Source organism: Balaenoptera acutorostrata, chromosome 1, assembly GCF_949987535.1.
Source record: "Balaenoptera acutorostrata chromosome 1, mBalAcu1.1, whole genome shotgun sequence".
NCBI classification, from domain to species: Eukaryota; Metazoa; Chordata; class Mammalia; order Artiodactyla; family Balaenopteridae; genus Balaenoptera; species Balaenoptera acutorostrata.
In genome coordinates, this window is record NC_080064.1 from 45,577,870 (window position 1) to 45,601,536 (window position 23,667).

Below are 23,667 nucleotides of genomic sequence, written 5' to 3' on the forward strand. Positions count from 1 at the left end.
AATTGGTAACAAAATGGTTGAAGTGATAGACTATAAGGTCTAAGCTGGATAGGGAAAGACATATGTGTAGCTAGGAGGGAGCCGAAAAAGGAAGTGGGGCTTCCCTGGTGGCGCAGTGGTTGGGAGTCCGCCTGCCAATGCGGGGGACACGGGTTCGAGCCCTGGTCCGGGAAGATCCCACATGCTGCGGAGCAACTAAGCCCGTGCGCCACAACTACTGAGCCTGCGCTCTAGTGCCTGCGAGCCACAACTACTAAGCCCACGTGCCACAACTACTGAAGCCCGTGAGCCTAGAGCCCGTGCTCTGCAACAAGGGAAGCCACTGCAATGAGAAGCCCGCGCACTGCAATGAAGAGTAGCCCCCGCTCGCCACAACTAGAGGGCGCCCACGCACAGCAACAAAGACCCAATGCAGCCAAAAATAAATAAATAAAATAAATTAAAAAACAAACAAACAAAGGAAGTGAAAATATTGGCAAAGACAAAGTGTACAGAAGAAGCAAGGGCATGAGAGGCTGTGCTTGGGGGGGCTCTTACATGGGCCCACAGATCTATGGATAGAATTCAGGGGGCATGAACTTTGGGAAAAAAATTACATGTTTATCTTTACTAAGCTCTAATTAAAATTTAGCATTTCTTTCAATTATGAAACAGTAAATCACAATAGCATTAGCAATTCCTGTGACTTTGCCACCAACAGATATCATCAATATCTTCATATCACATTACTATTGCAATTATCTGAAATACCATTCATCATATCACTACTTCAAAGTGATGAGTTTTTAGACTCACTGATAGATCTTGTTATTTAATGCATTAATTAAAAAGCACACATTACTATATCACAAATTTAATACTTTCATAATTGTATTCTAATATAATTGATTTCCTTTCTAATCCTAAGGACTTTATTTTATGTATTTAAGAACATTATTCTGAGAAAAAGTCCATGGGCTTTAGCAGTCTGCTGCTAAAGGGACCTTTGGCACAAAAACATTTAAGGACTCTGACTTAGAGGGTAGAATCCTGGAATTTTAAGCTTTGGAGGTGGAGAATTCAGGGGATGATGAGGCCTGGATGATGGTCAAAGGTTGAGACTGATGGGTATGTAAAAGACTGGCGAGGAGGTCAAAGTGTGGGACAAATATCCACGTGGACACTGAATCACTCACTACAGTCAACCTCAGGATATGGGGTGGGAAAGACTGCAAGGCAGTTTGCAAAATCTGATGCCTGCAGAGCATGACCAAAAGGCCGACTGTGATGGGGCCTAGGGGAGAACAGATGCCACAAGCCTCACACTAGGAAGGGTTTTTATACTCAGAAGCAAAGTATCAAATCACTGGTCCTGTTCTTTGCTCCATTTACCTCTTTTCAACTCTCAAAAACATGCCTCTGCCTCTTTCTACTCTGCCCCTCAACCGTATCCTCCATTCAACTCCTCTGTTTCAAAGTAAATAGGGCCTGACCCTTCCACAAATCTATAATTCTTACCTTCCCAATCAAAGGTAGGAATGACTATAACCAAATAAACAAATTGCTTTCCTTGTCATACCTACCCATAACCAACTATGAAGAATTAGGAATTCTGATGGTGGGGAGGTGAAAGGAAAGTAACTTTGGTGCAGAATACCTTGAGGGCAGTGTGATCCTTGTGAAATCAATTCCGTTTCAACCAGCATTTTTAAAAAATGAAATAGAATGGAAAGCATTAGAATGCAGAGCACATACTGAAAGGTAAGCACTCTTCTAAGAATCTTTTGTTTCTTGTTACACCCACACATCTCTATATTCTGAGTCTAATGTAAATTTACTAGATCATGGTCTAAAAAGTTTGAAAGCCACAGTTCTAAGGGTAGAGCCATTCACTCTAAAGAGAACCTTTTGTAAAAATAAAAGCCCAGGAGAAGGTGATAGACAAGTTCAGAGAGAATAAGGAATGTGGATCTGCAGCTTTCCCTGGGGTCTACTACACTGCTAATGCCCTGCAATCAGCTCACATTCAAGTCCCAGCTCTGCCACTAACAAGACTTGTGTGTGAGACCTGAGGTAAGTCACTGTACTCCCGAGCCCCTCTCATGTGCAAGACAGGGCCAAAACACCTCCGTCTCACTTCACAAGATAGATCTGAGGTTCAAAAAAAATAATGATAAATCACTCTGCAGACTATGGAACATTGTACTGTAGTTTTATTTTAAACTATATAGCAAGAGTGATTAAAAAAAAAAAAAAACAAAACTATGCTATGTACCAAAGATATGCCCAAATCATGGTTACCCTATTGTGTGGTTAGACAAGCCAAATATTAGAAGTTGTGGAGAAATAGTAGGAAATTCTTTCTTTAGAGAAAGGCAGCTGGGAAAAGAACCCAAATAATAAAACTACCCATGTGTATAAACATGTCTCAAATAATGTACATGAGAAAGTGGGCACAAAGATGACTCAAAGTGAAGAAAAAAAAAAATCACTGGTTTTGATGGGTAAGACTTTCTAAGAGGTAAAATGAATTGAGATTTGGAGAAAGGAACAGTGAAGCCTGTTTTCTCTTCATATCTTAAATTGTTTCCCAAGACCCAAATATGCACCAGTTTATTATCCTTCAAGCCTAGTTCAGTAACACTCCTCCAGAAAACCTATACACCCAAGCCCCTACCTCTAAATGCCCCTAGCCCTCAGTGTTTATACTCTTCATCTGACATACAACTAATATTACAAGGCAGTGTAAAACATATCACCCAACATGAAGTTAGGAAAGGCAGCCTAATGGAAAACAAGAAGCATACGTTTTACTTTTCTTCCTTTAAGTCTAGGACTAAAAAGACCTGGTAGTTTAAAACTATGCACACAGCCTGCTAACAGGAATCCACTGGCCCCAGCTCTATCTTCTTAAGCCCTGGCCGGTAGGTAACTTCTTATCTGCAGGGTAATTTAACTACAAGTCACTTTCAGTAGCTACAAATTATGTAAGGATGCAAACTTATAGCACTGAACAGAATTCCAATATCCTAAATAATCTGATTAATATCAGAGGTATAGGGCTTCCCTGGTGGCGCAGTGGTTGAGAGTCTGCCTGCTAATGCAGGGGACACGGGTTCGAGCCCTGGTCTGGGAAGATCCCACATGCCGCGGAGCAGCTGGGCCCGTGAGCCACAATTGCTGAGCCTGCGCGTCTGGAGCCTGTGCCCCGCGACGGGAGGGGCCGCGATAGAGAAAGGCCTGCGCACCGCGATGAAGAGCGGTCCCCGCACCGCGATGAAGAGTGGCCCCCGCTTGCCGCAACTGGAGAAAGCCCTCGCACGAACCGAAGACCCAACACAGCCAAAAATAAATAAATAAATAAATAAATAAATAAAATCAAGTAAAACTTTAAAAAAAAAAAAAATATCAGAGGTATATCCTACAGGTTTAGTATACTTTCTTTCTCTGTTACAATAAAATTATTACTTATAAATGAATTAAAAGTTTATCTTCCTAGTTTCTCTTAGATTATAAGTGCCTGAGGGTGAGAATAGCACCATTATTTTGATTTCCAACATAATGTTTGTTACTCAATGTGATATGTAAGAAACAAACTGAAAAAGCTGGGCAGGGGGAGGGGGCAGGACCTCTACCTCCACCCAGCCCACATGTTGCCTACCTCTTGTAGCGTCAACAAAGTATTAAGAATAGCTGGTAGTGTAGTCTGGACAACTCCAAATCTATCTTCTGTAAATGATGCTGCTACTAAGTGAGACAGACCTCAAGTGGAAAAGAAGAAAAAAGTTAAAAGCGAATCAAAATTAGGCAAATCTACTTGCAATACATCTATTTGAGAAAGGATTAATATTCTGAATGCATAAAAAAACTTCTAAATAAAAAAGAGGGAGTAATACAATAGAAAAATAGGCAAAAGATTGGAAAAGGCATGGAAAAAGTGCTCAACTGCAATAGCCTTGAATAATAAGATGACAGTCTCTGCCTTACGTTCTGGTAGGAAAAAGAATTTTTTAAAATAATATTGTGTTTGGTAGTGATAAGTGCTAAGAAAACAAAGCCTGATAAGGGTGACAGCTGTGAGGATACTTTTCATAGGGTGGTCAGGAAAGGCCTCTCTGAGGAAGTATCACTTAAGCATTGAAAAGGCAGTATCTGTAAGATGAAAAGAAATAGTTCTTTAGGAACTAGATTTTCATATTTAACCTAAGCTAAATATGCTTAAACATGTTATGTCAACGTAAGTTGACAGTTAAAAAACAATCTATTAGTTGCAGTTTTTTTGAAATAGAGAAAAGAGAGGCAAGAACCCCAGGCTCAGTTTATCCACTTATATACAAGGAAAATTTCTGCCTAAATTAAAATACACCTAAATATCTAAGAAAAATGATCTATATAAAACAAAGAAATAACAATGTATCTGAAAATTCAAAGATTGAGATCAAAGTCCAGAACTGATCTTTCATGGATTATACTTCAATATTTAACTAATAAATAAATCATAGTTCACTGAGATTGCTTACCTTCTAATGCCCAAATATGCATTTGGGCATCTGAAAAAACAGCCTGAATGGAGGCCTCTGGGTGCTACAAATACAATAAAGACATTTAAGTAAGTTCCCCTGAAATGATAGTTTCATGTAATCAATTATGTAGACTATAACAATAAAAATTTCACAGCTGCCTCTGAAGAATTAAAACCTGAAATTCTTACACAGTATGATTTAACTGCAATAAAGCATTCTGCTACCAACTCATTGTGTGACTCTTGCCAAGTCTCTAAATCTCTATGGGCCTCAGTTTCTCATTTAAAATAAGAGTTGAATAAATAATAAATATATTCAACTCAACCCACCTCAGGGGATTAGCATAGAGATCACTTAAGAGAAGGGTTAAGAATGCTTTTTTTAAAAAACAAAAGAACTGCCTAAATACATATTACCTCTCTTAAATTGTCTACCCTCGATCCCACTGCAAAGAAAAACAACCCAACCTTCTTTAATACAGCAAGGTATTGTGGCATGGAGCAATAACTGGCCCGTGTAAATGGTGGATTTCATAATGCACCCAATGAAGCCTACTAAGTACAACAGCATGTTACATGTCCCAACATTAAGTAGCAGTGTCTACAACTCCTTATCATACAATAGATCCACTTGCAAAATTAGAATCAAAAGCAGCCGTTCACTTCCAAGGAAAAAGGAGATGTTATCTTGTTCAGCGTCTGCTCTGCCACTTACTGGCTATGTGCCCTTAGGCTAGCTACTTGACCCCTCTGAGCCTCAGGTTTCCTTATCTGTAAAATGAGGACAAAAAGACAACTCACAGGAATGCTGTTAGAATTAAATGAGGGAACTTAAGTGAAAAGAGCATGCATGGCATACAGAAGACAAAAGGGTAAGTTTTCTTCCCATCCTTCTGAAACAAAGCTCTGAAGTAAAACTTCAGACAACTCCTCTTCCTCTTGGTGGAAGACAAGACACCTTCCTCAGGGGTCTGATAGTTTAACCAGGGCTCTAATGGATAGCCTTATTGCTAGTTGGGTGGATCCTCCCTGCCACCACAGTGAAAAAACAGTTTCAAGAACTTGAAAGGATTCTCTGCTATGTGTATCTATATTCTATCAGAGTTACTGAGTTCTCTCTCCCCACCAGAGTATGACTCCCAAAGAATAAAAATGAGGAATGTACGCCAATGCAGACTTTCACTTGAAGGCATTAATCGAGTGCACTGTTAGTTAATACTACAATATCTGCAGAAAGAGAGAAGCTAGATTAAAATAATTAAAACAAAAATTCTTTCCCCTACAAATGGGCAAGGTTTTCCTCATCAAAGGATTAACTGACACACAACAGCTGTAGCAGTGAAAACAGGAATGAATTTTTAGCTTCTACCATTGAGATTTACTCCCCTACAGCAGCTGGGGCAGCTGACAGACAAGTTGGAAAGTCATTTAGTTTGTGGTCTGAATTACAACTTTTATCCAACCCAAGTTTAACATCTGCAATCTAACCCAGTCATCTCTCTTCTGAACACCAAATTGGCCATAAAGATGTTAGCAGGACAATGAGCCATGAAGCATCACCATGGATTTGCTCATTTTGCAGCAAGGGGCTACATATCAGCACAAAGCTGCCTGCAGCCAAGAAACCCAGAAGGTCAACTAGAGCCAAGCCTCAGGAAGCCACTAAGGCGAGGTGTGTGTCTAGGGCAGCTACTGTTAAAAGGGAGGTTTAGTGAAGCATGATGCAAAGCTGTTTGGCTTGCTAGGATCAAGCTAAATATTTAGAAGTCAAATCCTACCTGCTACTTCATTCTTATTTTGTTTCCTCTCCCCCCATTCCCAATGCTATAACTACACATTCTTACCTTACTGAAAAAATACATTATCAGCACCCGTTTTGATAAGAAATTCTTAATCTGAGTTGGAAAAAGGGAAGAATTAACACATGCACATTTTGCAATTCTACTCAAATATAATATTACACATTTCCAGGTTCTTCCTGACACTAACTTAAATGAAACACTTCACATCTTACAAAGAAAGAACAGTATTTAAGGTAAACCACGTAAGTAAATACCTTTGTACTATAAACTGGAAAACAAAGATAGGCCATCTAACCTAAATTGCATTCTCATGTACACATGTCTAGCCCTCAAATTAAAGCCCTGTCATAATAAAAAAGGAACTCTAAGTGGTTCTGGTGATATTTTCTAAGACCATATTCTTTCTCAGTTCTCTACAACTGTCTTACCCCTTACCTCTTAACACCAAAAAAGAGCATGTTTCCCCTACCAAAAAAAAAAAGATCTTAAGACATGAAGTGGTTTTCTACTAGTTGACATTTACAGGGAAAACAATTTTTTTAATATTAAGCTAAAAGCTACATATCCCAACTGACTTGAAAGTAAATTCATGACATAGCAGTACTTATGGCATATAGAGCCATATGGGATCCTGAAGTTTTGTAAAATGCCTTCAGTTCTGCCCTCTCTATTAATTGATCATTCTATCAGCGAACATGATATTATTTCTCCCATCCTAAAAAATAAAACCCTTCTTTGACCCCTCAACTCCTCCCAGCTACTACCCCATTTCTCTGTTCCCCTTATAGCAAAACTCCTTGAAAGATCTAGCTTTTCTTGTGGTTTCCAATTCCTCTCCCAGTCTCTCCTGAGCCCACGCCAATCAGGTGTGCATCCCCTCTACTCCACCCAGTAGCTCTTGTCAAGTACTCAATGACCTCCATATTTCTAGCGCAACAGTTCATTCTTAGTTTGAGTCTCATGCTACCTATCAGCATCATCTCTGACACTCACTTCTGTCTGAAACACCCTCTTCTTGGTTCTTTCTCACCTCAACGGTGCTCCTTTGCTATTCCTTCTCATCTCCCAGACCTCGTCATTAGAGGGTCCCAGTTCTTGCATCTCTCTTCTTCTATATCTATATTCCCCAAGAATTTTCACGGAGTCTCATGGCTTTTATATTCTGATGACTTCCAAAATTTCATTCCTAACCTGGACTTTCCCCTAGACTCCAGATGTTATGTCTAATATCTTATTCAGTATTTTCACTTGGTTGTCTAGTAAGTATCTCAAAATTGACATGTCTAAAATCAAACTCATGATTTCCCTACCTTACCTCTATCAAATCTCTTCTTCCAGAATCATCAGTAAATTGCAACTCAATGAACTGCAACTACATTATTTCAGATCCTCAGGCCAAAAACTTTAGAATCAACACTGACTCTTTCACACCACAACCAAACCATAAGCAAGTCCTATTACATCTACCTTCAAAATATATCCAGACCTTGATCACATTTTAGTCTCCACCACAACCACTCTGGTCACAGATACCATCGTCTCCCCCTAGATTACTTTAACAGCTTTACTACTGTCCCTCTGCTTCCACTCCTGCCCTCTGAGGATCTAGTCTCAACACAGCAGCACTTTTCAAAATGTAAAGTTACATCATGTCATTCTTGTGGGTAAAACCATGCAGTGGCTATCCATCACATTCAGAGAAAATGTCAGTCTTTACAACGGCTAATGGGCCTGATGAGCTCTGGGTGCCTGCTACCTGTCTTATCTCACCACCCACCTACCACTCTCCCCTCACTCTGCTCTGGACACACTAGTGTCCACACCGTTCCTCACACAAGCCAATCCTACTCCCACGTGAGGGCCTTTGCATTTTGCTGTTCCCTGCCCTCCCTTCAGGCCTCTGATCAAGAGTCATCCTATCAATGAAATGGCCCCTGATCACCCCACATAAAATAGTACTCTCTTCCCCTAGGTACTGGTCTCCTTTACCTGTTCTATTTTTCTATATAGCAAGTAAGACATCAAATTTCTTCCCTTTTAAGACATATATTTTTCATATTTTGCACATGACATATCAGGATGCATCTTATAGTCAATAGCATGTCACGGTTTAACTGGCAACTTTTTTTTTCTTAATAGTACGTAAAGTAAGTCTTACAATTAATAGTACAGTTGACCCTTGGAAAAACTCGGTTGTTAGGGACACTGACCCTCTTGCAGTTGAAAATCCACCTATAACTTACAGTCCATCCTCTGTATCCACAGTTCCACATCAGTGGATTCAACCAACTGCGATCGAGTAGTATTGTAGTATTTACTACTGAAAAAAAATCCACATATAAGTGGACACACAGTTCAAACCCGAGTTGTTCAAGCACAAACTGTATTTTTTATATTCAAAGAAATATAATACACTTGCTTGCTCACCTCTTTCCCCTCACTAGAATGTAAACATATGGTCAGGGACTTTTCTTTGCTGTTTTCCCAATACCTAAAACCACACCCTATATATATGAAGAACTCAATAAATATCTCTTAAATGAAAGAATTCACAGATCAAAGGCACTGTATTAGGTTAAGCCAAATGAAATTGCAATTTCTATAGCTCAAAACCAGTCAAATACTGGCAATTTTATACGGGTCAACTTAATACATTAAGCATCCCCAAAGTCCTATTTATTCCTAATGGCTTACTTAAGTGAGATCCTTGATTCTCTCAGTGTTACATGTAACTATAAATCCTATACCCATATCATCCTACCTGTTCACGTTTATTCTGAATCCATGAATAAATCACATTGGGCTGTCTCACTGTCTTACCCTCAGCACTAACAGAGGTAGATGGAGAAGGATTAGAATATTCAGTCATTTGCTGACCTACAAAAAAAAAAACCCAAGAAGGTGAAAGCTTAGCCTGATTCTCTGCAACTATGACATTTCAAATTTTAGAAAATAAATAGTCCTCACCAGAAGCCGAAGTCCATAATCTTGGCCCTCTTCTTGTAAGCTGAGGACTCTGAGGTGACCCATAGCACGTGTTTACATCAAAAATCCCAGCCATCCGATTCACTACACTAGAGCCAAATGGGGTCGCCAGGGGACTTGCAACATCAGGTGCAGACAATTTTGAGGAGAACAGCGACGTCTTAATTAATGATGGCATTGAAGGCCGAGGCATCTGGCTAGATTTTGGGGTGTGAAAAGTAGTTTCTTCTGTAAAAGAACAGATCCAGTGCTGAAGAGGCAACCTGATCAAAGCAGGCCACTGTGGAGGTTCTCAAATCTTACACATCTCAATTCTTTGTTTAACTCATTTAACCAAGGTTCAGTAGATTTTTTCCATTTAGGTTTACATTCTCAACATCCAGATTTTACTACTGCAACTTGGTGACCACTCAAGGAGCTTTATACATCTTTTTCTGTCAGGTTGGTACAGCCCCTGTTTTTTTTCTCTAAACAGGTATCTTCATCTTCAAGGTCAATTTTTCTAACTCTAAGTTGCTTTGAGTGAACCTATCAACTTACACCTTTTTTTCAAATGGCAACAATCTTGTTGCATTAGAATATGCCCAGGGTTACTGCATGTTCTTACTGTAACTATTACTTGGCTGAATCAAATCTACAGTGTGAAAATGTACAGAAAGAGAGAGTGCTAACCTTATCCCATTTTCCCCAGAGTTCTTTCAAGTTAACAGAAGTCACACCAGAGACTAATTTGCCTACAAATCTGATCTGTAAACAGCTTCTTCAAAAATTATCTCATAACTGTACCAATTTAGAGAGTCTCTTGTACAAAAATAGAAGAACATCTTTCTGCCACTCCAGTACAAGGCACAAAGACAAATAAATTATACTAGTATTCTATCTTTTTAATAAAACTGGCATAAGACATCAAACATTTAAAGTACCAAATTTTCATGACATGACTTTTTAAGGGTTAATAGCAATAACGAATATTTGGAGAATCAATTTACAAATTAAGATTGGGGTTTTTAAGTTTTGTAGTTATTCCTCAAAATTAGAGGCAAATTTTGACTGAGTGATGGGATATGACAACCATTTAAAATAATGAATAATCCATATTTGGTCTGGCCCAGGATCTTCCCCAACTCAGAATTACAATGATCTTTCTAACATGCTAATTTGATGTAACTACAGCTACTCAAAATTCTCTAACAGTGCCACATCTAAAGGATAAAATTTAAACAACTCCTTTCATTATCAAACATCATCCTACCCATTCAGACTCCTTTTGACAGACTTCCTTTAAGCAGTTACACTGTCTTGTCATTATTTGTGTGCCTCCCACTAAAAGGTCAGTTCCAAGAATGTTTTTTCATCTTCAACTCTTTGGCTTCTAGCACAGTGCTTGGTACATGGCAGGCATTCAATAAATACTTGCTGAATAAATAAATGCTAATCTGAATGCTAAGAACATCTGAAACACTCCAGAATCTTCTAAAATCTGACATTCATGAACTTATCTAAATCATTTTTCTTTTGTAATCTCTTAGTTTTTGGTCTATGACCCCAGCAGAGTAATGAAGTCAAAGACAGAGATGTGTTTGCTTTGGCCCATAAAGTGATTTTTTAAATATCAAGATTAAGTGCCAATGTTTAAAAGTGGTAGATTTTCCCCAAAACTTCTTCAGGCTTCTCTTTAAAAGAAAAAAAAAGCCCAGAAGTTCAGATACTGGGTCCAAATTCCCACATGGGAACAATGGACTGAAGGTAACCCACTGCTTCCCATTTCAGATGAAGACTGTGCTCTCAAGTTTACCACAGTCCTCATCCAGCCAGTTCTGCCCATTTTCATTAAATGCCTGGCTCCAAAAGGCACTGGAACATTAAGTCTTTTTATCAGTCTTACATTCCTAGGTATTGTCTACTTAAGGTGTTTTGTGAAATAGCATAGGTTCCTCCACCTGTACTTCTTCCTCTCAGCTTTCATCTTTCAAACATTATATCAAGCTATCTTAAAACAATGAATGTGGATGCCCCCATCCCCAAATCACCAAGTCATTGCAGTTGCTCCTCTCTGGGCACTGCCCAGGAACTTTTTATCTCTGGGATACTGCAATCACAGCAGCATCCAGTATTACCTGTAAAGATTCACCTGGCTCTCTACTAGAGTAAGCTGAAGTCCTCTATTTGATGATCAACATTTTGTTAGCCTTTTTAACACCACCACCACCACACTGGACTTAATTTTTTCAATTGGTACCCAGGCCTTTTTCTTGATTCAGTACAATATCCCATATATTAGATCAATTTTCCCTAAAAATATATACTTCACACTTATATACATATCCTTAGATTAACTACTGTTAACTTTCTTAGGAAATAAAATGTAAGTGCTTTCCCCTCTCTTAGTAGTATAAGGAGTTACCTGGAGAATTCAATTTCTTAGGTTCCACTGGGTAGGATGAAGACATCACTCTCCCATTTGTAGCAGCAGCTTCTTGATAGAGTACAAGTTTCTGAGTCATATCATTTAAAAGATTCAAACACTCTCTTGAAATGGCTGTCCAACTGTGGGGATGTCCACCTAGGAGGTCCAAATACCAGCTTTTAAAATGTAGATAATCTTATAGTCTCCTCTCAAAATGGGGAGAAAAATCAACAAGAAATGCTATATTACACTTTGCATCAGGGCCCACTTTTCTCAGTCAAGCTACCATTTATACTCATGCCATCTAATACACAGCAGGAGTTCAATAAATATTTGGATGAAATAATTTTCCTAAAAGTCTACAAGCAAATATTTGCTATTTTACCATTAAAAAAAAACCACTCTCAAATTGGTTGCTAAAATAAAGCCAAACACTGTTGCACGGTTTCAGTGAAAAAGACCCAGGTTACTTCACTAGCAGTACTAAACTGACTGAAGACTTAAGACAATGAACATGTCTACTGAGAGGCACCCCATGGCCCCCAGTGACCTCTAAATCGCTGTGGCTCACCCACTGTGCTTCCTTACATTTTCATTTGCAAAAGAGCCCCTATTTGCTATTACATCTATAGAAATGACACACTATTTGACAGTGATCATACTTTATACTGAGTGTTTATGTATCTGCTATCTTATTATTTAACTTAAACTACTGTGATCCACACTCTTAAAAATTCCCTTAATTCTCATTATCTTTTGATTTTCTAAAACCTTTATCTCCAATAGCTGTCATGTAAAAATCAACTGTGCGTTGAGAATAGCAGAGGAGTCCACTGAAAACTGGTTTCTCCATCCTGGACATTAAACAATCATTCTCTCTTCACTTAGGTCCCTCCTTAAATCTTTCTTCCAAGTTACAACTTAAGAGGAATACCACTTAACCTGAAAACAAACAAAATACTCCATCAATAGGCCCCAGGACATTTTTTTTTTCCTGAATTATTTTTTTAAAATTTCTTTATTTTTGGCTGCGTTGGGTCTTTGTTGCTGCACACGGGTTTTCTCTAGTTGCAGTGAGCGGGGGCTACTCTTCGTTGAGGTGTGCGGGCTTCTCATTGCAGTGGCTTCTCCTGTTGCAGAGCACGGGCTCTAGGCGCACGGCTTGAGTAGCTGTGGCTCGCGGGCTCTAGAGCGCTGGCTCAGTAGTTGTGGCGCACGGGCTTAGTTGTCCACGGCATGTGGGATCTTCCCAGACCAGGGCTCGAACCCGTGTCCCCTGCATTGGCAGGCGGATTCTTAACCACTGAGCCACGAGGAAAGCCCCCCAGGATGTTTTATACCGCTGTATCGCAGGACCAGTAAGGAACTATGTAATGGTCCAGTTACATTTTTTTTTCTTCCAGTTTTCAGATATAATTGACCTACAGCACTGTATTAGGTTTAAGGTATACAGCATAATGATTTGAATTACATACAACATGAAATGGTTATCACAGTAAGTTTAGTGAACATCCATCAACTCTTATAGATACAAAATTAAAGAAATAGAAAAAAAAAATTTTCCCTGTGATGAGAACCCTTAGGATTTACTCTCTTAACAATTTTCATATATAACATACAGCAGTGTTAATTATATTTATCATATTGTACATCACATCCTTAGTACTTATTTATCTTATAACTGGGAGTTTGTACCTTTTGACTGCCCTCATCTAGTTCCCCTGACCCCACCCTTTGCCTCTGGTAACCACAAATCTCATCTCTATTTCTATGACCAGTTACATTTTAATAATATGTTATCTTGCAGAGAACATGCCACCCTGGTACGGTTTACTTGAATATCTTGTGAAAACATTTAGTGCATAGAGAATTCTTAAGTAAACCTCAGTCTGCTAGAAAAGTATTGCTACAGTTAATTTTCCACAGCATCAGCACTGGATTTTTCATACTACCAAAAGGAGAGTGGCTCCAATTATCTATACTTTTATATAACTGGATTTTATTTCCATGTAACATGTAACTATACGTTTATTTTATAATGTGGGAATTGGCGAGTTTGGCAAAATAATGAAGAGCTTATTAGAGAGATGTAAAGCTACCCAGGTTCTGTCCCCACTGGTGCTGGGCTGGAAGGCTTTCCCTCTAGGAACAAGGCAGAGCACTACTGGCCCAGCTGCAGTCTGGAGGAGCTCGGCAAGTAACAATGAAGAAGTGTTTCAGAGTTGCCAAGAGTGTCCTTGGGCCTATCACCATCAAGTCTATTGATAATTTCTTTTCACTTTTTTTTTAAAAAGGAAGGCAAAGTAGCATGGCAGGAAGAGGGAGCTCTGCACTTAAGAGTCAAATGACAGAATTTCTTATTCCAACTCTGACATTAACTTTATTAAGCCACTTCAATCTCTCTGAGACTTAGGTCCTCCATAAGGATTAAACCATCTGCTTTTTAAGACCCCTTACAGCATTAAAACTTCTGGGATTCTCAAACTGTACTTTTCTGCTCTAAAACTGTCAACCTACCTCATAATTTCTTCAGGTGAAGGGAATGAGGGGGCAGAAGGAAATAATATAAAAATTTAAAAATACTTTTCCTGGAAATATAATTTCTAACCACAGCAATGCAAACAGTTGTATAATGCTTAAATCAATACTTCATTTAATGGAAGTATTATTAAATATGTGTGATACTTAATGATGTGTGATATTTTAATAAATACATCTATTTCACAAAAAACTTTAAGTGGAACACTTTCTACACACACATACTCAGTTCCTATTAGGTCTATTATTTTTAGCAATACCTGGCTGGCTAAGGCTAAAAACTTCTTGTCTTCGTGAAGGAGAATATTGAGAAAGCAACATCAGGTCCTGCAAGGCCAAATACTGAAAGGGAAAAAAATACACACTATTTAATTTTTTTAACCTCTATATAAAATCTTATTTATGAATGGGGCTCAATACTACATATCTAAGGGGAAATCAGTTGAAATTTTTCATGAAGGAAATGCTTTTCAGAACCATAACCTTCCTTTCTAGACTTCCAGAACTTTCTTGCCTCTACCCTCTGTAGGCTACCCTAGTCACTGTGGGCTCCAGCTACCTAGGAACTACGGAACTCTCTGTGTTCCTTCCCACCTTATAGTGGGAAACTTAAAACACCACTTCCTCCTGGAACTTCCCTGGCCTCCCCGGCAAAAACATATACTCACACAGCTCTCAACCGTGGTACTTACCATAATTTATTGTAACTGCCTGCTTACTTGTCTCACCTGGTTCCACCCACTAAACAGTGAGGCAGGGACAACGTCTTGCTCGCTGCCACGTCCACAAGTAGTGCCCAGCACACAGCAGATACACAACATACGCTGTACTTTTTTACTCAAAATATTCATTTTGTTCCCTGGCAAACCACTTTACTCATCATTCAAGACACCATCCCTTCTGCGAAGGTTTCTTGCTTTGGTCCCAAGCACAGTAAGTGGTTCCCACTGCACTTACCACAGTAAATTTTCATTATTTTGTGTATCTGCCTTTTCCATTAGGCTGTGCTTTGTCTTATTCATCATTACACCCTAAGCAACTAGCAGTGACTAACATCTGCCCAGTAAATACAGATCTTTTAAATAACCAAATGAGTGACTGATATTTTTGTTTATCTAATAAATTAGTCATAATTGATATTTAAAGGTAATCAGAACTTTAACGGGTCATTTTCTTATTAGTTTACAACTTTTCTAGAGTGTAATCCAAACTCTAGGTTCTATTTTAATTCTTTTTTAAGTACTATGACTTCTTAACAAGATCACATATATTGTAGTTCTACTTTTAAAATCTCAAAATGAAATTTAAATCAAAACAATTTATTCTCACTTAGGTTGATTTATAAACTTATTGCAACTTCTTTAGACTCTTTTGATTAAAATTTGTTTTAGGATTATTATCATTACTCAAATTTTAGAGAGTTCATTGAATATGTACACACTATCAAGTACTTCCTTTGATCATTAACAGCCAACAATTCTATATGAGTGAAAATATACCTTAAACCAATGATTAAAAAAAAAAAATCAGTGTTTTGTTTTGCTACCATGAGGAATTTGTGAAAAGCTACTGTATATGGTTGTATATCATTATATTTCATGCTTGAAATATTTTTATATCTCTCCTAAATATAGAATTAGTCTAGCTTATACACATACGTTGCAATATATATACTTGCATCTTAGTCACTTGGAATGAAAACTGAAAAAGTAAACAGCATTCAATGTAGCAGGTAGGTGATTTTTACAATACTTTTTACAGTATTAGAATATTCTAGGCCCTCAAAAAATATATCGAAATACTTAATTATGCGAATATTAAGTCTATTCCATAAGATAAGTTAGAGATGACTGTGTAAAGACACAAAATGCATAGTTCTGCTACCTTTATGATGAGGGGAGGATTGCTGTTTAAAACTTTCGGGAGACATTCATATGACTCTTCTGAAAATGGTGGTTGAACAGGGAACAGATGAGCCTATCAAATATAATCAAATATAAAGACTATGGAATGATTATTTTCATGACTTAATTACATTCAGTAAATTAGCACTATTTGAAATTTATTATAAAGGAGACAATACAACCAAACTAATATCTTTAGTGTTCCTTGCAAAAACAGATTGCATTAAAATTACATATACCCAAATACACTACCTTCTAACATGTTACTTTCCCAATTTGACTAGATCTCTGGCTTCCAATAATAGAAACAAATTTAAGAAACAAAAATTCTCTGAAGTCACTGAAGGGTACAAACCTACAGAAATGGTAAAATAAAACAGAAACACTCATTTTCTAAGACAAACATTTGGATGATGAAGACAATGCAGTTCCTACTCATTTAAAATCATTTCTTCAACATAAATTTTAAAAAGTTCCTTCAAAGAACAAGTATTTTATTGCCTTCCTTATATTTAAATATTTTAATACTGATCAATAGTATCTATACCAATAGCATGTAAAATTAATTAAAAATTGAGGCCGATCTAGTATATGCTCAATAGAGAAATGGAAACTTTCAGAAGAGAATTACACTATAGATAAAACATAGTAAGTACCACTAACAGTTCATTCAGTTTAGTTTTCAAACATTAAGAACACTAACACTGTTCCTCAGAAAAAAATACAAATAAATGATGGTTACAAAAGATATATGCCTTATGAAATCTCAGAAGAAAAACCAAAACCCAACTTCTCAAAATGGCTTTGGGCACAACAACATGCTGATCAGTGCTCTACTAAAAATAAACCTCTGCACTCCAAAACAGGAAAGTACTGACAAAAAACTCAATACTAACCTCCGTGGCATAGATTTTGAAGAGTATCCACGAGATGTACCAAGTCATCAGGACAAAGACACCACAGAGCCAGACATGGTAGAGTAATGAGAGATTCAAGAGGCCACTCACAGTGTCAAGAGGCCTATGAAACTGCCTATGAAAGCAGAAATTATTATTTAATCCTGTAGGAAAAATACAATCTAAGCATTTAAGAGACCTGAGGCCCCACACTGAGAAACAAACAAATCCTATTTCTAAATAATAATGGTGATAGATTCCTCTCCTTTTGTACTCTGTACAGTTCTTTCACTAATACCTTCTTATAAAGTACACAAGGGAGCCTTAAGGGAAGAGTAGACCTAAACTAGCTCTCAGTTTCTTGCATTCCAAATCTTCACTGTCACTTTCTATGACGGAAGAAGTCTCCCCTAGAGACTGGGTAAAATTTTATTATTGTTGTTTTGTAGCTTGATACTTAAAAACCATTCAGCATGACTAGCACCTCTCCTGGACCAGATTTCAGCTCTATCTGTATATGTATAAACAGTTTCATAGTAGTTAAGAACACAAAGTACTCTCTAAAAATAACAAAATTTACTTTTAAAATAATTTAAGAAACTCTGTTAGAATGCTAAATAAAGGGAATGCAGGCAATGTTACCAAAACCTTGAATAGCTCAATTTGCAAAGTCATCATAATCCTACAATCACACACTTAGCAATTGTGAAAACAGGACTAGAACCTCTGGCTCTGCTATTTGTAAATGTTGTGATTTTGTTAATCACTTGACCTAACCTACCCTCAGTTTCCTCATCCATATGGTGGCATAATCTCTTCATTCTACCTCTTAGGGCTTTTATGAGATTTAAAACAGTTTATGTTAGGAGTGCCCAGAGTAATACTTGACATTCCTTGGGGTTGGGGTGGCGGTGGGGATGATAAAGTTTTTTTTCTGCTTTTAAATAAGCATCACTGAGGGCCTAGCATACATTAAGTCCAGAATATCAGGCACTGTCATACAAACAAAACATTTTTTAAGTGAAAGGAGGAAAAAAGTATTATATTAAATTTCTATCAATACCATTATTATTTTTCTCTTTCCATTTGACCAAGTATAAAACCTGGGCTAACATAATAAATGACCCACACGTTTGGTTTCATATATAGTGATTAAGCAGAAGACAAAACTAAATTTTACCTAGCAACTTTTAAAAGTTAGGAATTTTTTGAAATCTACACTGGAGAAACCATAATATCTCAAACATCCATAAATGTCAATATTCGCACTCCTCAAAAGTGGTAGTAGTTAAGATCATACAAAAGTATCACAGTGGAATAACCAATAGTTAAAAGAACAAATACTAACAGAGGAGTTTACATTTATTCGCTAAATAAAGATTAAAGCTTTGCCTATGTGCAAAGTGCATAGGGAATAACTAGAACAATAAACCCCAGTGCTGCCACCCCATTGCTACTTATGACCTGCAACTGGTCACGTGACCTGACTCAAATCTGGTTTCCTCACAGGTAAAATTAGAGTAAAACTCCAGTATGGTGCTTATCTACCACAACATAGCAAAGAATGATTATTGAGGAGAAAAACAGAAGAGAGGTATGTCCATGTAACTCAAGAAATCCACTTCTATAAAAGCTGTATCTAACAAAAAAGGAATTATCATTGCTTATTTTTGGGGAAAGGAACTGGGTGACTAGAGACAGGGGCCAATAGATTCACCGTACACCCTTTTATATACCATTGGAATTTTAAATTATGTGAACTATGTGTATTCAAAAATGAATGCAATTTTTAAAAAAATTTAAAGGCTAAATCTAAATAAAACAACTGGAAAGTAGCAAACATCTAAAAGGATGGAGACAATTAAAAGCATTAAAATTAGACTTTTCAGGATCACTTACTCATCTAACTGAAGGTCCATAGCAGTGCTAATCCAAGCTTTGGGAATGTGGCCTGAAATGAAAAAATACCACGCTATAATCATAAAAAGTTAATGAAACAAATCTTAATCATGCTTTGGAACATGAGGTGGATGAGATGACCAAGTAGACACCAAGACCTCAGTCAAAATGCTAGACTTTGATTAGGAATGGGCAGGAAAAGAGAGTAATTTCTAAATACAGGCAGTCCTTGCTTTGCACAGGTCCAACATGTACATATTTCAGTTACTGTGGTTTAATAACACCAGCCCGCAACAACACAATTCAAATTTCAGTTACTGTGGCCTTAGCTGTGCATAACTGAATATAGCAATTCTAGCTTTTCAGTAGTACACAAATCAGTATGTAGATAACAGATGGACATCCTTTCTTTCAAAGTCTGTTAGTGATTAGTCACTCACGTCTGTTATTCAGTTCTGGCACAGACAGCAAAGCATGTAGTTGTGTTGCCTCCTTATCTGCCATGATAAATCTCCATGACATTTTACCAAAATGAAAAACTGAAAGAGGAAACTGGCCAAAGAGACCAAAGTGCAACAAAGAAATGAAAAGTGGTAACACTGGAAATGAAATCTGAATGAAACATAACTGGAATTATAGAAGAAATAGTTGACATGGATATGTTGACATAGCTGCTATGTCAACCCAAATGTACTGATACAACAACAGGGGAACATCCAGGCTGATTGCAGTAGGTTAATAGAAAACAACAAAGTGTTAACATTAAAATGACAATTATAAAAGCTATGTAGAAAAATGGATTATATAAACTAAAAGTTTTTTAAAGTAGACAACAGAATGGCCTATGCACAAATAGAACAATTTTGTAAAATCCACAGAAAAAGGTAGGGCCAGAAAATGTTACAGTCTGAAAACAGTATTTTAGAATGCTGGATTTTGTTTATATTAATATGTGTTGCTATTGAGATTAAGCTTTTCCATTCAGCTTGTACTGTTCATTGTATTAAATAAACTGCATCTTTGTGCTTAAAATTCATGTTAATAAATTCTACAATGTCCCCTTAGCGACAGGGTATTTCTGTTGTATTAGCAAGTTACAAAAAGTTATAAAAAGGAATGTTATTTATAGAGTAATGACTAAATGATACACAATATTTTCTCTTTTTTTTTTAAAGGATACATTTTTATATGTGGTAAAAAGTACATTATAGGGCTTCTCTGGTGGCGCAGTGGTTGAGAATCTGCCTGCCAATGCAGGGGACACGGGTTCGAGCCCTGGTCTGGGAAGATCCCACATGCCGCGGAGCAACTGGGCCCGTGAGCCACAATTACTGAGCCTGCGCGTCTGGAGCCTGTGCTCCGCAACGAGAGAGGCTGCGATAATGAGAGGCCCGCGCACCGCGATGAAGAGTGGCCCCCGCTTGCCGCAACTAGAGAAAGCCCTCGCACAGAAATGAAGACCCAACACAGCCATAAATAAATAAATAAATAAATAAATAAATAAAAAAGACTTAAAAAAGTACATTATAAAATTTACCATCTTGACCACTTTTAAGCGTCTATACACTGTATGGCACCTTGTCATACAACAGATCTCCAGAACTTTTTCACCTTGCAAAACTGAAACTCCATGTCCATTGAACAACTCCCCTTTCTCCCCTCCCTCTAGCCCCTGGCAACCACTATTCTACTTTCTATTTCTAAGAGTTTGACTACTTTATTTAGTTATATATTTTTAAATATTTATTTATTTATTTATTTATTTATTTAGGCTGTGCCAGGTCTTAGTTGTAGCACACAGGATCTTCGCTGCAGCATGCAGGCTCACAGTTGCGGCATGCAGACTCCTAGTTGTGGCATGCATGTGGGATCTAGTTCCCCAACCAGGATCGAACCCGGGCCCCCTGCATTGGGAGTCTGGAGTCTTACCCACTGGACCACCAGGGAAGTCCGCTGACTATTTTAGACACCTCGTATAAGTGGAATCATGTAGTATTTGTCATTTTGCGCCTGGCTTGTTTCACTTAGTATAATGTCCTTAAGGTTCATCCATGTTGTAGCATGTGACAGGCTTTCCTTCTTTTTTAAGGTTGACTATTATTCCATTGTATGTATATACCACATTTTCTGTAACAATATTCTCTCTTAACTAGTCTTTGAACGTTTGAATCTAAATCTAAACATTTAATCGAAACAAGCAATCAGCTGGGCTAATCACATACCTACAATTGTAGGAAATATATAAATACAATCAAGAATGACTTTGATATTTTCTGAGCTGTGAGCTAATACATATACTGTATCAAAAAGCAGAAATTCTTACCAAGAAAATAATACACAATGCAGAAATTTCTAAGCAGGAACAGCGATTCCACACAACTATGCTTAACTAGCAAAAGCAGAGACCTCCTGAAGCGCAAGAACTTGTATTGCTGTGGAAGAAAAGAAAACCAGAATCAAATGACATTCAAACAGAGGTTCTTTTTTATTCCAAAGCAAGCTCATAACTATAACAGTCCACACATAAAACATAATCACTGCATAAAAAGACAAAGCTTATTCCAGAGGTAAAAAAATCATCCATTTCAGATGTTAAAGTATTTAAAATTTACATTATACAACATCTCATTGATATGAGATCAGAAATGAGAAAGTTAACAATATCAATCTATACTTATAGTAAGGACTACAGGGATGGAGTAAGTACAAAAAACATAATAATAATTACAACAATAGCAGCTAACATTCTTTGGATGCTTACCACATACCAGGTAGTGTTCCAAGCACTTTAAATACATTAATCCATTTAAACCTCACAACAACCCCATGAAGGAGGTTCTATTATTATACCCATCTTACAGATGAGAAAACCAAGGCACAGAGAGGGTAAGTAACTTAACCAGTGTTACCAGCTAGCAAAAGAAAAATCTGCGATTTTAATGCAGGCAGGCTGCCTTCAGAGCCTGCAACCTTAAAGATAATGTATGCTGCCTCTACACTGAAATTTTTCACATGCTGTTTGCAGAAACATAGGAGGTAGTGAAGAAGACACGAGACTAAGAATTGGGAGACCCGAGTTCTAGTGCTTCCTCTTTCTGTATAACACTAAGTCATCCTCATCTCCTATCTAATTATCTGTGAGATAAGAAGTCTGAACCAGCTAAACAGTTCCTTAGTGGATACCTTCCAATGCTAACAACCTAAGAGAAAAGAATCAAATATGAAAAAATACAAAATGTTTTTCCTGAAAAAATTACATTTCTTGTGAAACAAGGGTTGTCGGCCCTAAAAATGTCAATGGAAAAAATATTTTTTAAATTATTGGAAAGAATCTAAGTAAACCCAAAGAACCAAAGATGGACTTCCCAAATTCTGGTCTTCTTTTGTGTTTATATTAAGGCTGATCCTTCTCTAAGGATTTCCGAAGCTAAAGGGCAGCAAAGAATTATAGTCCTTAGGTAGAGGTTATGTCTTCATACCACGTCTGCAGTTTCCCATAGCATCTTACAAAAAGCAGCCCAGGTGAAATGAATGCTCGATCACTAACCATACAGCTTGAAGTATCTTGATTTATTCAGATATTTTCAAAGTCCAAGACATGGAATTGCACTATTCGATGCAGTTACTGGGTGCTACCACCATCTCACCTCAACCCCCCAATAAAAAGGGCATAGTCCCTAAACTATTCCTACTGCAGCTCTCACCTCCATCATCACTCACAAGGGTCCAGAGAGGCTAAGGAAGCAGGTAGACATTTCAGTAGATATGCAGAGAACAGCTAATATACCCTCTTCTTGCTCCCAAGCTGAAGTGTTTTTCAATTCCCTGTTGGGTTCTTCTGTGATTTGGTTATGAGCTACCCTGTACCTATTCAAATATTTACTATGTGCCAGGCTCTATAAATCTTATCTCATTTAATACTTTCAAATAGTCTTGTTGGCATATGACTTGCCAAGCCTGTCTTGGCATTAATCCATTTCTTTGTCCCCCACTCCATGCCAACGTTCTGTTTTTCCCTATCAGTCTGTCATTAAGAATTTAATAAGGGCAATAGAACTGGTTTTTGTAGCATAGGCAAGTTTATAGGAAAAAAACCTAATGGACTAATGGTAAATGGTTAAAATTACTAGATTTTTAAAAACATCTAATTTTTCATACTGTTACATGAAAAAAGTAGTTACTGAATAATATGTACAATATAAAACTATTTACGAAAACCCCACCCCACAAAATATGTAGTATTATAGCTACTATATATATAAATGTACAGTAAAGGGTCTGGAAGAATACACAAGAATGAATCTAAGATTTTATCAAAAGCTATTACAAAAAATTTAGTAGTTAAATTTTACAAATGTGACAGTACATCGTAGAAACAATAATTTATCAGTACTGTCAATCCTGGACTCCCCTTGTTCACTCTTACACATCCATGATGTTAAATAGGTGGTTACTTTCAACACAAGTCCATGGAGGAGCAAGATATTTGGGGGTAATCTCATTTTTCTCTAATTTTTTTTTTCTTCATTTCCTATATTCTTAACTATGTTTGGATCAAAGCTGATTCACCATGGGTATTTCTATACAGGATTTTGGGGGGTTTTCTCCTGTTGAAATTCTGAGGTGGCAAAGCTGACACTCTGCTTTAATTCACCTTCACAAGATGTGAAGAATTTGTAAATAGGACTCTTTGTTCATACACTCACAGACTGCAGGGAGATAAGGGCCAGATCCA

General features: G+C 37.5%; 1 protein-coding gene across 1 annotated transcript in view; it reads right to left on the minus strand.

Moving 5' to 3' along the window:
- NDC1 (NDC1 transmembrane nucleoporin) overlaps window positions 1-23,667 on the minus strand; it is a 47,540-nt gene that overhangs the window by 14,421 nt on the left and 9,452 nt on the right. Inside the window, exons 6-16 of the mRNA XM_007164430.2 lie at window positions 21,256-21,364; window positions 18,933-18,984; window positions 17,034-17,169; window positions 16,118-16,210; window positions 14,494-14,575; window positions 11,693-11,851; window positions 9,271-9,516; window positions 9,065-9,180; window positions 6,346-6,396; window positions 4,500-4,563; window positions 3,641-3,741 (exon numbers count right to left, since the gene is read on the minus strand). Of these exons, the coding sequence (XP_007164492.1) occupies window positions 3,641-3,741; window positions 4,500-4,563; window positions 6,346-6,396; window positions 9,065-9,180; window positions 9,271-9,516; window positions 11,693-11,851; window positions 14,494-14,575; window positions 16,118-16,210; window positions 17,034-17,169; window positions 18,933-18,984; window positions 21,256-21,364 (1,209 nt within the window). The remainder of the gene's footprint in view (window positions 1-3,640; window positions 3,742-4,499; window positions 4,564-6,345; window positions 6,397-9,064; window positions 9,181-9,270; window positions 9,517-11,692; window positions 11,852-14,493; window positions 14,576-16,117; window positions 16,211-17,033; window positions 17,170-18,932; window positions 18,985-21,255; window positions 21,365-23,667) is intronic.